Genomic DNA, 15,599 nt, shown 5'->3' on the forward strand with positions numbered 1-15,599 from the left:
CTGACATGGGGCTCACCTGCAGCCACTTGGGGAAGAAGTGCTTTTCGAGGAGACCCACCAGGCTGGAGACGGAGACCATCCCCTCCCAGTCGATGACCCAGTAGAAGGCATCCATGTGCTGTTGGTGGGGGTTGACGACCAGCTCCCCAAGGCACATCCCTGCAAGAGAAGCCCAGCCTCAGGCACAACCAATGTCCGCCTTCGAGCTGCTGTTAAAGGTCGCATTTAAGCTCTTGACATGGCAATTCTTAAAAACCGTTTCCTTCCCTAATCCAGAATTGGCTCTTAGAATCCAGTGGGACAGAAGTTTGAGGACCCCTGTGGCGGCCCTGTCACCAGAGGCCCAAGCCAGAGCTCGGGAGGCAGGCGGAGGCTGACCTGGGCGAGGCAGAAACGCCCAGGTACACTCGGGCTCTAGACACAGAACTGCACCTCTCAGGGGAGAAGTCTGCGCTGGACGTGGCTGTGCTGCGGGTGGGTTTCCCCGGCTCCTTACCCAGCTTGGGCACGATGTTCTTAACCATGAAGGCCTCCCAGGAACCAGGGGTGAAGACGTCTTTCCAGGGCTGGAGGATGAGCTTGGCCGAGGAGTCGCTGGGATGCCACTTCTGCAGGGCACTAGCCAGCTTGCTGCGGATGGGGGAGTAGAGCGGCTCCAGGCGTGCCTGCATGAGTGGCAGCCACGGGTGGACCCACGAGTGGATGGGCACGGTGTCCGTCAGCGGGTTCCAGCTCTCCACCTGCAGGGGGAGCGTGGGGGGCCTGAGTTCATGCGGCCCATTGGGGGGCATGGGCAGACGATGCCCTGCTGGCTGAGCACACGTGTGGGGGGACAGAGTCTCCATGGGACACGGACACTCAGCCACCAATATACCTATGAAATAATACTAATTTCAAGTCTCAGAAACGGTACAATTTTAAGTCATTAAAGAAACCAAGTAAATAAATGCCCACAAAGGGGGCTTTGAGGAACAGGCTGGGGCTGACGTGACAGCCACTGCAGATAAGTGCTGCCCAAGCCCTGGCCCCTCCCCCCGAGGGCCCACCTCCTTCTGCAGCTTGGGGAAGATGAGCTGCTCCAGGATGTTGTCCAGCACCCACACAGGGATGAGGGGTGCCCAGCTGTCCAGGAAGTCCACCATCGGGTCGCAGTTCCTCGGCTGCCACTGTGCGACAATGCTCCGGACAAACGGCATCCAGACCTCCCAGATCAGCCTGCCGGCGGGCGGGGCAAACACTGGTTACACGCCTGTCTGGTCCCACTGCCCAGGGCACCCCCGCCCCCACCTCTGGGGCAGGACTGCAGACACGCAGCAGCAGGGCCCTCCCGTCAGGAAACGATTGGCTGGCCCGCAGCTCTTGTGGCTCCCACTCGGCCTCCCTGGCGGGGCGGCTGTGGGCTCACAAGCCCCCCAGGGGTCTTGCGCTTCCCCACCTGGGGCCCTACTGCAGAGCCGACCCCCTCACTTGGGTCACGGCTTCAGCATCACCCTCCGAGACCTGTACCTCCACCTGCACCCAAACGTGCGCACACAGGTGGCCCCCTTGTCACTCATTCTCAGCCGGGCTGTATCTGTCCGCTCTGTTACCACCCGCCTTGTCCCTTCCTAGAGACTGGCCCTGCCTCACTCCCAGGAGAGCCCGGCGAGCATGACAAGCAGATACTCAGCACACACGGCGAGGGGAGGGTGAGCGAATCTAAGTTCCCGGAGTGGCGCCCGCAGGTGCCCTGGGGCCCACACAGGCCGAACCCCGCCGTCCGGCCGGATCGCTCCTTCCGTTCCCCCAGGGAGCACCTGTGGAAGGCGTCCGCCGAGAGGTCCTGCCCGCCGTGCGACAGGAGCTGGTCGTTCTCCAGGAGGCCCTTCCACTTGGAGATGGTCTCCGTGCCATAGGTGCAGTCCTGCGGAGGAAGACACGGCGGCTGAGCGCAGCCGGCCGGCCCCTTGCCCTCGGGACCATCTGGAGCCCGGGCCGCCCCGGGCGAGAGGCGGCGCGGCGGCCTCCCCGGCCCGCTCACCTTGAGGGGGTCCCACTCCTTGAAGTAGTCCTTCATGAGCGGGTAGACGATGGCCACGGCCAGGTCCACGCGGTCGGACATCCGGTACTCCTCGTAGTACTTGTCGCGCAGCGTCTGGAAGACGCGTGCGCACTCGTCCAGAGTGAGCGGGTCGCTGCAGCCGGGCTGCAGGCGCCGCTCGCACTCCTCCACGAGCGCCAGCACCTCGCTGAGGCTGGCGATGGCCCGCTGCTCCTGCTGCAGCGCCCCCGCCGCCTTCTCCAGCTCGTGCGTCAGGTTCACCACCACGTCCCGCTCGTACTGCAGCTGCCGGTCGTTGCGGATGATCTCCTGCTCCGTCAGCTCGATGAGCAGCTGCAGGTTGTGCTCCAGCTCGGGCAGCGCGAAGCCGGGCGCCCGGGCCTCCTTGCCGGGCGGGGGCGGCAGCTGCGCCTGCGGCGGCAGCCCGTCGTCGGGGACGCTGTGCTTGTGGCTGATCTGGCTGTAGCTGTAGTAGACCTTCTGCTCCCGGCCTGTCATGTCTATGACCTGGGAGGGGGAGGGGCCGCCCGTAAGACGCGCACACCGGAGCCGGGGCGGGCGCCGGTGCGCACCACTCGGCGGAGCTGGGGAAGGGTGGCGATTCTCAGAGTGGGGGCCCGGGCTCAGCAGAGGCCCCGGACCCGACCACCAGGGACGGCAGGACAAGCCCTCGCCTGAGGCCTCTGGACAGACCAGATGGAAAACTGATGACATACTAATGGGGACTATCTCGTTGAGATGAAACTATTTTCATACAAGAGTACAGGCTGTGCCGATTAAAGCAGGCAATAACACAACACACACAGTCAAAAATACCTTGGTAAAAAATGCACACTTTGACAAAAAGACCTGAAAAGATATACATCACAGGTGTTAAAACTGGTCATTTAAGAGAAATAAAAGTGTTACTACTTTTGCCTCCATTTTGCAATTGTCTAAAAGGTGCTGCATACTGCTCTGTAGTGAGAGTTGTTTTTTTAATGTAAAAACATGAAACACACAACCACCACAGAGGCAACCAAGGAGATGAGGTAACGTCCGAGTCTGGGGCACACTGAGGAATGGGGACAGGATGGCACGGAAACGGAAGTATCGCCGCCGTCTGAGCCAAGACTGCGGCCTGGGGCCACCGGAACCGGAACACTCGCGAAGATGTTCACCTCCGCTGCAGCGCTCGGCCCGCCCAGGCCTGTGGCCGCAAAGGCTCCAGCTGCAACCTGGACGCCCACTTCCTGCCAGGTCCCAGAGGGCCTGATACCTGACCTTGGCGAACCCACCGTACTCAGTTCTGTGACACACACTGACCTCCTGCAGCAGACACCTGTCCCGACCCCCAGGGCAGTGACGGGAAAACCTGTCTGCACATGACGGCCGAACATCGAGTCACCTTAAGAGGCCACGCGGGGATGCCCCGAGGGCCCCTCCTGGTCAGACTGAAAGAGCTTGCAATGCTTGAACCTGGAGACCACACTTCTAGGAATCTAGCCTTAAGAACTGTCCACAGCACAGACAAGGCTTTACGCACAAAGTAACCTGCCCCAGACCGATCCAGAGATGTTCAAGGTCTAGCAGTAGAATAGCAGGAACTGGCAGCCCCAGAAAGCTGGGAACGTGAGTCAGTTTAGCACTGTCATATGGGGAGCGCGGACAAGGACGAGCCTGAGTGCAGGGAGTGGACAGAGGCCGCCACACACAATACAGCGCGCCCGCTCACCCTCCCACCCCCGCACAGAAGACCCACAGGAGCCTCACGAGCAAGTGATCGCCTCTGGTGTGTGCGGTGACTGGGTCTCCCAGACCCCATCCTGGGCTGGCATCTAGGGCACCTACCTTGACCTGGGAAAGCTCCTTCTGGGGAGCGCTGAGCTTCTTGCTAATCCTGCCCTTGGCTTTCAGCTCTTCCACGGTCTTGTAGGAATACTTGGGCTTCTTCTTGCTTCCGCTAGGGTCTTTCCTCCACTGGCTCAGCTCCTTCTGAAATTCCTAAGTCAGAGGGACACGGTCCATCAGAAGACGAAAGGGCTGCTAAGACCTCCACACAGGTCCGTGCTGAGGACAGTGCCCTGTGACACTGACCCCTCTGAGGAGGCTGCCTGACACCCACTCCCCCTACAAAGGCGAGACCCGTCCCCACACCCCCATTTCTGACCACACTGTGGTTACGCGTGTACTGTGTCCCCTGCTGACGGCAGACAGTAGCCTCTGGCCTGTATCTGGTGCAGTGTGAGGTCGATCCCTGAACCCCAGATGCTGGCTGACGTAACGAACAAGCAGACAGACCAACCCTGACCTGCAGGCGCACAGGCCAGCTGGGCCACCTCCCGACCCACCTCCTCGGCCTCCTCTTCTGAGTCGACCACGGGGAAGTCCTGCAGGGCCTGCGTGGTGCGCTCCGAGCCGTACGCCCCCACCGCGCCCTTCCCCTTCCTCTGCTTGGCCTCGATTGGGTTAATGATGCCTGAGGAATTTCAGAGAGTCAGACGTGAGTGGTTGCCGTCGAGTGCGGGTGTGCCATGCGGGGAGACCCGCTCCCCGGTCCTTCCACGGGGCAGCACGCCGCCCGGAAGCGGAGCCGCTCAGGCCCGCCCCACACAGTACAGCTGCCAGTGCCACGGAGCAATGTGCCGACAGGAGTGCACTTAGCCTGAGCACGGGCTCCACTTCCACCGGGTTCACTTATTTAGCGGATGGAGTCTTCATAACCGACTCCGGCACACCCTGTTCACCTGGAAGCCTACTAACACAGAAGGACAGTTATGTTGATTCTGATTGAAGAGAGGTGGAGCTGCCATCTAAACTCCATCTGTTTCTCATTATGCTGTAGATACACGTGTTACACACGCTTCCCTGGTGGCTCAGTGCAGGAGACCAGGGCTCCATCCCTGAGTCGGGAAGATCCCCTGGAGAAGGGAATGGCAATCCACTCCAGTATCCTTGCCTGGAGAATTCCACGGACAAAGGAGCCTCGTGGGTATAGTCCATGGGGTCACAAGAGGTGGACACAACTGAGCGACTATCACTCATCACTCATACGTATTACATTCATATAAAATTTCACATTGACAGTTCCCATCTCCTATGCTTGCTTTGCTCTATACTATGTTTGTGCCTTGGAAATAAATGCGTTTTTCTTTTTAAAAACTTTACAAACAAAACTACAGCATTTCAGTGAAGAACTGCCCCACCACACCCTTGCCAGCTGGTACTGTTGAGCCCCCAAATTAGAACAGCCTTCACACTCACTCCAGGCCACCTTTTCTATCTTCACTCAAGTCCATGGCTTTTTCATGCAGCTAAGTTACCTATCTTGCCCCTTTGTGAGCAGAGCCCAGGGACAGTAACATGAACAAGGATAGTGGGCTGTGATGCGGAGACAGCTTCCAGAATAAGTTCGCTGTGGGGGCTGACCGGGGCAGGAGCTGTCAGCTAACCCAATCCTTGCCAATCTCCTAAACCGTAGCTTATCTACAACCTAGGAGAAACTGTCGATTTTTAAATACTGACAACTAATCTGACATTTTAGAAACACTGGGCAGGCCAGAAAGCAGCTTGTTTTCAGCCCAGCAGGCTGTATTAACCCTGACCTCTCCCTCAAGCTGAAGTATGGTGTTGTATGTAACTGGAGTTTTGATAAAGCGCGGAGCTTGGACACGCTGGCAGAGAAGCAACAAAGAAGAGGACAGGCAGATCACGCCCCTCCCTGCCCGCCCAGTCCGAGCCCCCGGGGCAGGCCACCACACCTTGGGCATTCTTCCCCAAGCCCCTTCCAGGGACGTAGCCCATTTTCTGAAGAAGCTTCTGTCCGATTCCTTTTGTGTGTCTTTCCCAGCTGCCAAAATCCATGAAAGACTTGGTTCCTCCTGCAAAACCTTTCTGGCTGGGCTTAAAATTGCCACCCTGAAAACAAAGAAGGAAAAACCTAAGCAAGCAAGCTTGGCTGATGGGACCATGGCCGGGCAGCCACAGAGCGTGTGAGAAGTATCCTACAAACCACACGGACACCGGTGATGTCTCCGGACAGAGCAAAGACGGCCTGGCACAGCCTCCCCTCGCGGAAACCTGCTCCACGGGGAGACCCACACAACCGGCCTCCAGCAGAAAGCCCCCACCCCAGCAGATGCCAGAGCCACAGTGACCTTCTGGGGACATTAGTAAGGTCACAGCCCCTCAAGAAAGACGCTACCGTTTTTAACTTCTTGGGGCCGAAGTCTTTCGGAAACTCCTCCTGCTTCACGGGTCTCTCTTCTTCGTCGGAGTCCTCCAGCTCCGCCTCCTCTGCCGCCCCTTTCTTGAGCCCCGCGCTGATGAAGTTGACAGGCGCCGAGTAGTCGCGGGCCCTGCGGGCACACACAAGGTCCAGGGGGTCTGTAAGAACCCTCTCAGGCCAATGTCACTGGCCAGAGAGCTCCTCAGAGCAGACCGTGGGATCCATTTTAAAAGGGCAACGCTGACTCCTATCGTCAGTGCCCCAGATCCGGCTCCCCTGTAACCACATCTGACACTTTGACCTGACGTGTCAACTCTGTGACTTCAGACTTACCAATGACGGCATAGAGTTGACTAAAAATCCTTAAGTATGATGTGACTGTCCACTTTTCCTTTAATACATTAAAATAACTTGAGGACTTTCCTGGTGGTCCAGTGGTTAAGAATCTGCCTGCCCACACAGGGACACAAGTTCAGTCTCCGGTCTGGGAAGATCCCACATGCCATGGGCAACTAAGCCCACGCGCCTTCGAGCCCATGCTCTGCAACTAAAGAAGCCACAGCAATGAGAAGCCCACGCACCACTAGACAGCAGCCCCCATCTCAGCCAGAGAAAGCCTGCGCACAAAGACCCAGTGTGGCCAGAAGTTAATGAATACTTAAAAAAGATAACTTGGTAAATTCAGTTAAGGCAGGAAAGGTTTAAGAAATAAAGCCTGTTAATATTACTAGTAAAATGGAGAAACACATTCAAACATCAGTAATCATAATTACTGATGATAATAAGACTTCCTTGGTGGCTCAAATGATAATAAAAGTAAACCGGAAGTTGTCAAACAGGAGATAGCAAGAGTGAACACTGAAATTTCTGGAATCGATGAACTAAAATGGATGGGAATTGATGTATTTAATTCAGATGACTATTATATCTACTACTGTGGGCAAGAATCCTTTAAAAGAAATGAAGTAGCTCTCATACTCAACAGAAGAGTCCAAAATGCAGTACTTGGATGCAACCTCTAAAATGACAGAATGATCTCTGTTCGTTTCCAAGGCAAACCATTCAATATCACAGTAATCCAAGTCTATGCTCCAACCAGTAAGGCTGAAGAAGCTGAAGTTGAACACTTCTATAGATGACCTATAAGACCTTCCAGAACTAACACCAAAAAAAGATGTCCTTTTCATCACAGGGGACTGGAATGTGAAAGTAGGAAGACAAGAGACACCCAGAGTAGCAGCCAAGTTTGACTTTGGAGTACAGAATGAAGCAGGGCAAAGGCTAACAGAGTTCTGCCAAGAGAACGCACTGGTCATAGCAAACACCCGTTTTCAACAACACAAGAGAAGATTACACATGGACATCACCAGATGGTCAAAACCAAAATCAGATGGATTATATTTTTTGCAGCTGAAGATGGAGAAGCTATATACAGTCAGCAAAAACAAGACTGGGAGCTGACTGTGGCTCAGACCATGAACACTTTATTACAAAATTCAGACTTAAATGGAAGAAAGTAGGGAAAACCATGTGGTATGACCTAAATCAAATCCCTTAACAATTATACAGTGGAAGTGACAAACAGATTCAAGGAATTAGATCTGAAATCTAATCGCCATAGATCTAATTAGATCTATTAGATCTCCATAGCCCCAAGAACTATGGATGGAGGTTCCTAACACTGAACAGGAGGCAGTAATCAAAACCATCCCCAAGAAAAAGAAATGCAAAAAGGCAAAATGGCTGTCTGAGGAGGTCTTACAAATAGCTGTGAAAAGAGAAGTGAAAGGCAAAGGAGAAAAGGAAAGATACACTCATTTGAATGCAGAGTTCCAAAGAACAGCAATTGAGAGATAAGAAAGCCTACCTAAGTGATCAAGTCAAAGAAACAGAGGAATAGAGAAATAGAGGAAAATAGAATGGGAAAGACTAGAGATCTCTTCAAGAAAATCAGAGACACTAAGGGAACATTTCACGCAAAGATGGGCACAATAAAGGACAGAAATGGTATGGACCTAACAGAAGCAGAAGATATTAAGAAGAGGTGACAAGAATACACAGAAGAACTATAGAAAAAAGATCTTCATGACCCAGATAACCACGATGGTGTGATCACTCACATAGAGCCAGACATCCTGGAATCTGAAGTCAAGTGGGCCTTAGGAGCCATCACTACAAACAAAGCTAGTGGAGGTGATGGAATTCCAATTGAGTATTTCAAATGCTAAAAGATCGTGCAGTTAAAGTGCTGCACTCAATATGCCAACAAATTTGGAAAACTCAGCAGTGACCATGGGACTAGAAAAGGTCAATTTTCATTCCAATCCCAAAGAAAGGCAATGCCAAAGAATGCTCAAACTACCACACAAATGCCCTCATTTCACATGATAGCAAAGTAATGTTCAAAATCCTCCAAGCTAGGCTTCAACAATACAAGAACTGAGAACTTCCAGATGTTCAACCTGGATTTAGAAAAGGCAGAGGAACCAGCGATCAAATTGCCAACATCCACTGGATCATCAAAAAAGCGAGAGAATTCCAGAAAAAACACCTACTTCTGCTTTACTGATTATACTAAATCCTTTGTTGTGGATTACAACAAACTGTGGAAAATTCTTAAGAGATAGGAATACCAGACCACCAACCTGTCTCCTGAGAAATCTGTATGCAGGTCAAGAAGCAACAGTTAGAACTGGACATGGAACAATGGACTGGTTCCAAACTGGGAAAGAAGTATGTCAAGGCTGTATATTGTCACCCTGCTTATTTAATTTATGTGCAGAGTGCATCATGGGCAATGCCAGGCTGGATGAAGGACAAGGTGGAATCAAGATTGCTGGGAGAAATATCAACAACCTCAGATATGCAGTTGACACCACCCTTATGGCAAAAAGTGAATAGGAACTAAAGAGCCTCTTGATGAAGGTGAAAGAGGAGATTGAAAAAGCTGGCTTAAAACTCCAGCTTCAAAGCTTAAAACTCAACATTCAACTCTTAAGAGTAATGGCAATAAAAACAAAAATAAACAAAGGGGATCCAATTAATCTCAAAAGCTTTTGCACAGCAAAGAAAACAAACAAAATGAAAAGACAACTCACAAACTGGGAGAAAATATTTGCAAAAGATGCGACCAACAAGGGATTAATTTCCAAAATCTACAAATAGCTCAGGCAGCTCAATATTAAAAAAAAAAAAAAAAAACCCAATCAAAAAAAGGGCAGGAGCCCTAAATAGACATTTCTCCAAAGACACACAGCTGGCCAAGAGGCAACTGAAAAGATGCCCAAACATTGCTATTAGAGGAATGCAAATCAAAACTTCAATAAGATATCACCTCACACCAATCAGAATGACCATCATCAAAAAAGCTACAAACAACAAATGCTAGAGGGTTGGAGAAAAGGGGAACCCTCCTACAACTGTTGGTGGGAATGTTAACTGGTGCCGCCACTATGGTGAACAGTGTGAGGTACCTTAAAAGACTAAAAGCAGAGCCATTATATGATCCATCAATACCATACCTGGGTATATACCCATGGGAAACCATAATTCAAAAAGGTACGTGCACCCCGGGACCTCCCGGATGGTCCCGTGGTTAAGAATCAGCCTTGTGATGCAGGGGACACAGGTCTGATCCCCAGTTGGGGAAACTTAAATCCCGTAAGATGCAGGGCAAGTCAGTCCTCACACCACAGCTACTGAGCTCAAGTGCCGCAACTAAGACCCAAGGCAGCTAAATAAATAATGAAGAAGATACACACACCCCAGTATCCACTGCAGCACTATTTAGAACAGCCAGGGCATGGAAGCAACTAAAAGGCCATCAACAGATGAATGGCTAGAGATGTGGCATAATCATATATGTGATGGATTATTATATATACGTGATGATCATTAAAAATAATGAACCAATGCCACTTGCAGCAACATAAACAGACCTAGATTACATTACTAAGGGAACTATGACACAGAAAGACAAATATATGATATCACTTATCCGTGGAATCTAATTTTAAAAATGACACAAATGAACTTGTTTAAAAGACAGACTCACAGATCTCGAAATCAAACTTACGGCTGCCAAAGGGAAAATGCGGGGGGAAGGATAAATTAAGAGATTAGGGTTAACATACACACACAGGTATAAAACAGATAAGGACTGACTGTGTGGCACAGAGAACTCTATTCAATATTGTGTAACAACCTACATAGGAAAGGTATCTGAAAAAGAGCGTCTCTCCATGTATTTATATGTATATATTTATACACATAAATATATAAATATAACTGATTCACTTTGCTCTACACATGAAACACAACATTTTAAGTTAACAATACTCCCCCACACCCCCCCAAAAAAAAATTTGTTTTAGACACTATTTCAAGTAGAAAAATCAAATAAGAAAAGACATTTTCATAAATCAAAATCATAAATAAATAAAATACATTTAAGGGAGATTATATGAATGGAAAGTATGTCAGCAATTTTATCAATCAGATTCTTAGAAAAGCTCGTGCTCATTAAATGTATTTATGAAAACTAAAATACCTAAGAAATGACCTCTGTGAGATGGAAAGCACTGATTTTACCTGACTGCCTCAAGAATGGTACTGACAGTAAGCTCTTAATCACAGCTCCCCTTTGTATAAACGAGCTGATAGCTCTGTACTCTGTGGTTAAAAGAAGAGTGAAGAGAGTCCGATGAAAAAGCCCAGGAATACTGCAAAATAAAGTGATGCTTTCTAAAATGACTAACAAAGTAAATAAACATCCCTGTGGCAATAAGATCCACAGAGGAATTTTTCCCTAAGAGATGCCATATAAGAGCCCAACTCCAGAGTCAGACAGACCCCGATTCTCACAGCTTAGCTGCGTGACTCAGCTGCTGTTTCTTAATCTGTAAAACGGGATAATGATACTAGTGCCTTTCTCATAAGGTCAGTGAGACCAGGCCTGTGAGGAACCCATAGGTTCTGGCTGCTGTTACTATCCTACGATCATACATTCCTGCCCTGTGATCTAGTCATCATCCACTGTTAACATTTCTTGCCAGATGAAAAGAGGCTGAACTGATCTCTGCTCTTTCTCCCTGTCTCCTTTGTGAAAAATGTATGGTCTCAATGGGCTGGAGATTCCAGGCTTCAGGTGGGGACACGGAGACAAACCTTAGTCTGCTACACGCTGTGGTCAAGCACGCTGCAGCCCCCACACATGACTTCACACCAAGGAGGAGGCGGCTTTCGGCCTGAACCCCCAGCCCCTGGCCGCCTTCCCGGCCCAGTCTCCAGCACCTCTTCCCAGACCAGCACCCAGGCCTCCTCACAGAGCCCCCGGCCGCTCTGGCTTCACAGGGCCTTCTCCGCACACACTCCTCCCACCACATCTCCCCGCTCTGCGCAGACCCAGTCTCCTCCTCACCCTCTCCCCCATCTCCCCACAAGACCACTCGCATCGTCTTGGACGCCCTGCTCCTCCCATCAAGGCCTCTGCTTCCGTGTGTCCCTGACCCATCTTCCCTGACCTCTCAGAACAGGTCACACACCCGAAAAAGTACTCCCCCTCCGGTCCTACATCAGTTACAAACTTTGTGAGCCTGCCTCCATCCTCAAGCGTCTGGGCTCCTGGGAGGGAAGGGCTCGGGCTGCGGCACAAAGCTGGAGACACAGAATCGCTCACTCAACACGAACTGATGATCGGTTAGGAGGCAGCAGCGCTCTGTCCGGAGAGGAACTGGGCTCCCCGGCTGAGGTCACATCTCAGGTGCTCGGGGAGGCCAGGAGAGAAGCGTACCTGGCGGGGCAGCTCCCCAGCGCCCGGGGAAAGCGGTCCCGCCAGCCATACCGTTTGCCTCCAAAGCTGGGCCTCTCCTCGTCCGAGTCTCGCTCTGCCCACACTCCGTAGGTGGCCTCTTCCTTGGTCTGCCAGTGGCGCTGCCGGTTGGGGTTGAATTCATTCTGGAGATCCCAGTCGGTGATCTCAAAGTTCTCCCGCTCATCCTCGTCATCATCCATGTGGCCTTCCCCGTCCCGGTACAAGTGGGACAGCGACATGGCCTGTCACTCAAGGGAGGAAGAGAAAAGGCACAGTCTGTGACAAGTCCTTGGAGAAGGCAATGGCACCCCACTCCAGTACTCTTGCCTGGAAAATCCCATGGACGGAGGAGCCTGGCAGGCTGCAGTCCATGGGTCGAGAAGAGTCGACCCATGAGCGACTTCACTTGCACTTTTCACTTTTATGCATTGGAGAAGGAAATGGCAACCCACTCCAGTGTTCTTGCCTGGAGAATCCCAGGGATGGGGTCGCAGAGAGTCGGACACGACTGAAGCGACTTAGCAGCAGCAGTGACAAGTCCTGGGGGCAGCCGCAGAAGGCTGCCCCCACAACTTCCTCCAAACGAAAATTCGCTACAGTCACTGCTACAACTCAATAAAGCAGACGCTAAAAACATGTTTTAGAAAACAGGTAGTAAAAAACAGTAAAAAAGACCAATCTCAACAGTCCATGTGGTTAAGCACGTATTTCCTTCTCAATGTTGTCAAACATCAACCACACTCACATACACAAAAACCACGTAAAAACAACTTAAGGATGTTATTGTACATATTATTGCCTCACAAATGAGGCAAACATCTTCCTGGACATTATTTTTTTCTATTGCTGAGTGAAGAGTTTCATCTGGACTTATAACAGTTGAGCAAAGTGATTTCTTTTTTTTAGAAAACACTTAAATATGACCCTCAGGTTTTCCTCCCCAGACAGGAACCCCTTTTGAGGCTAGAAGGTAGCAGCGATTATGAACAGGACCTTAAAACAGCACACATCTGTGAACCGGAATGCAGCAGTCAACTCAGGGTAGCTGGGTGATGAGATTCAGCTGTCTCTTAAGTGGATTAACTACAGTACCAACCTTAGAGAAGGCTAGTGAGGCAGAATCAATGAGATGGCTCTTTCAAAACACTTAGCTCACAAAGTGCTTGTTACTCTAGTCCCACGATTAGGTCTACGGCCCCTCCTATTACTGAATTAGCACGGAGCAAAGTGATTGTGAAAGCAGGTGCTGAAATCACACAGCCCTAGTTCAAATCCCCACTCTACCAGGTACTCAGCGTTCGAATATTAAACGCAGACCAAATGCCAAGCATGGACCACCACAAGGCAATACACTGAACGCATGACAGCGCTGTGACCTCTGTCTAGCAGTTGCCAGAAGCAGGGACAGCTAACTCGCTACTTCTGAGGCGGGGTCAAACTCTGGTCAGCTCTGTGGGAAAGTTTTCCCTACTTACTCGACTCAACCCACTGGTGCAATGGTTGGGTCCTGCCGGTCCCAACCTCATGCAGGCGCGAAAAGGGGTGAAATATGCTCAGAGGTGGCGGGAGGTCCCAGATACATGGAATCGCCGATCACCGCTGCCTCCTTGGGCACAGGGCAGGGTAAAAAGCACGGAGCTGTCACGAGTTACAGAGACCCCAGGAGGTGCTAAGCCCTTGCTGGACGCTTCACGCCGATAATCTAATACAGGCAGCAACACACCTCTACGAGGCAGGTACTGCTAGCGCCGTCGAGCTTCAGATTTCAGAAAAACGAGGCTGAGGAATTAACCTGCCCTCGGTTTCACGGCTGGCGAGGCTCGAAACCAGGTGGGACTGAAGCCAGGGCTCGGCGTATCCCTGCCGCGCCGTCCAGGCCCCGCGGTGGAGGTTCGGTGTCCAATTCGGCCCGGAGATCCCGAGCTGCTCCGCCCCCTCCCCGCTGCGGCCGAGCTGTCTGCCAAAGGGAAGAGCGACCGGCGAGGCCGAGACCCGCTTCCGCGCGCCCGAGCCCTCTCTCCTACTGGCGCGGACTCCCCCCCCCGCGTCCCCTGTCCCTCCCCGGCCCAGCTTACCTCTCTCCGGCGCAGCCGACCAAACCGAGCGGCCCGCTCGGTGCGAGAAACTCGCCACTAGGGCGCCGGAACTCGGATGCGGCGCGCCAGAAATGACGTCACGTCAGCGGATATGACGCGCTCGTTGCCATGGCAGTGGTGGGACGCTGGGGTGGCTTTGGATTTAGAGCATCTGAACTATTGATACGGTGAGGGTTTTCGCGGCCGAGAACGGCTGAAGGCTGGGTTTTTTTGTTTGTTATTGTTGTTTTTTGTCGCGCCCACTTCGTGGTGATACCCGCCTCTGACGACTGGTACGGACGTCGCCGAGCCACCCTGGCCGAGGGAGACTCCTTTGTCAGCCTGGGAGTCTAAATCTGCAAAATGGGGATATAAGACTAGCTCCTGGGAGAGTTGTGCGTGAGACATTTGCGGTGGGGGTGGGACGGGACATGACATTCAAATAGGAATATAGAAGGTCATATATAGACTGTATCCTGGATCTTCGGGTCTCTCAGTATAAGCACCGTCGTGGGCCCAGAGCGGTTGTCTTATACAGGAGTTTGATTAAGTGAAGGATTAAATGGGCAAACTCTAGAACTCCCAAGTATTCTGCCAGGCAATCTCTGTATTCTCTTCCTTTCCAACAGGTTGGTAAATAAATCTGTCCACTGATCTAATAAAAATGTACCAAGTGGCCTACAATGTGCTAGGTTCCGGGGATCAAAGGAACTGACAAACAGGGACACTCCTAGAGAACCCCTCACCAGCTCTGGACTCCGCCTCAATACACAGGCGCTAGAGTTCCAATCTCAGCTCCAGCACTTAACAACTGTGAACCCAGGCAAGGCATTGATTACCTTTCTTGAAGCAAAATGGTTGCGATAAAATAGGTAAGCAGTTAAAACTGTACCTGGTACATAACAGATGCTTAGGGAGTGTTAGCACCCTAATAAGGTTAGTTAATTTTACATTTTCTCTCACTCTATCTGTATGATGAAAAGATCTAAGTTCAGTCCTGGCGACCCCATGGACTGCAGCACACCAGTTCTCTCTATCCAGTAAACTCCCCGAGTTTACTCAAACTCATTGAATCGCTGATGCCATCCAACCATCTCATCCTCTGTCGTCCCCTTCTCCTCCCACCTTCAATCTTTCCCAGCATCAGGGTCTTTTCCAGTGAGTCAGTTCTTTGCATCAGGTGGCCCAAAGTATTGGAGTTTCAGCTTCAGCATCAGTCCTTCCAATGAATATTCAGGAATGATTTCCTTTAGGACAGACTGGTTGGATCTCCTTGCTGTCCAAGAGACTCTCAAGATCTCCTCCAACACCACAGTTCAAAAGCATCAATTCTTCAGTGCTCAGCTTTCTTTATAGTCCAACTCTCACATACATACACGACTACTAGAAAAACCATAGCTTTGGCTAGATGGGCCTTTGTTGGCAAAGTAATGTCTCTGCTTTTTAATATGCTGTCTAGGTTGG

The 15,599-nt window shown here is 51.3% G+C and overlaps 1 protein-coding gene across 2 annotated transcripts in view; it reads right to left on the bottom strand.

Annotated features, from left to right (window-relative positions):
- TFIP11 (tuftelin interacting protein 11) overlaps positions 1–14,226 on the bottom strand; it is a 16,489-nt gene extending 2,263 nt beyond the window's left edge. The window contains exons 1-11 of one of the 2 annotated variants that reach the window (XM_020876638.2): positions 14,136–14,226; positions 12,091–12,308; positions 6,225–6,378; positions 5,782–5,938; positions 4,372–4,499; positions 3,872–4,024; positions 2,021–2,548; positions 1,797–1,903; positions 1,047–1,215; positions 497–740; positions 17–159 (exon numbers count right to left, since the gene is read on the bottom strand). In XM_020876638.2, coding sequence (XP_020732297.1) covers positions 17–159; positions 497–740; positions 1,047–1,215; positions 1,797–1,903; positions 2,021–2,548; positions 3,872–4,024; positions 4,372–4,499; positions 5,782–5,938; positions 6,225–6,378; positions 12,091–12,299 — 1,992 coding nt within the window. In that variant the 5' untranslated portion in view covers positions 12,300–12,308; positions 14,136–14,226. The remainder of the gene's footprint in view (positions 1–16; positions 160–496; positions 741–1,046; positions 1,216–1,796; positions 1,904–2,020; positions 2,549–3,871; positions 4,025–4,371; positions 4,500–5,781; positions 5,939–6,224; positions 6,379–12,090; positions 12,309–14,135) is intronic. The other variant, XM_070475483.1, reaches the window with a different exon arrangement.
- Positions 14,227–15,599: the final 1,373 nt, after the last annotated feature.

The sequence above is a fragment of the Odocoileus virginianus genome, chromosome 12 (assembly GCF_023699985.2).
Source record: "Odocoileus virginianus isolate 20LAN1187 ecotype Illinois chromosome 12, Ovbor_1.2, whole genome shotgun sequence".
Taxonomy (NCBI): Eukaryota; Metazoa; Chordata; class Mammalia; order Artiodactyla; family Cervidae; genus Odocoileus; species Odocoileus virginianus.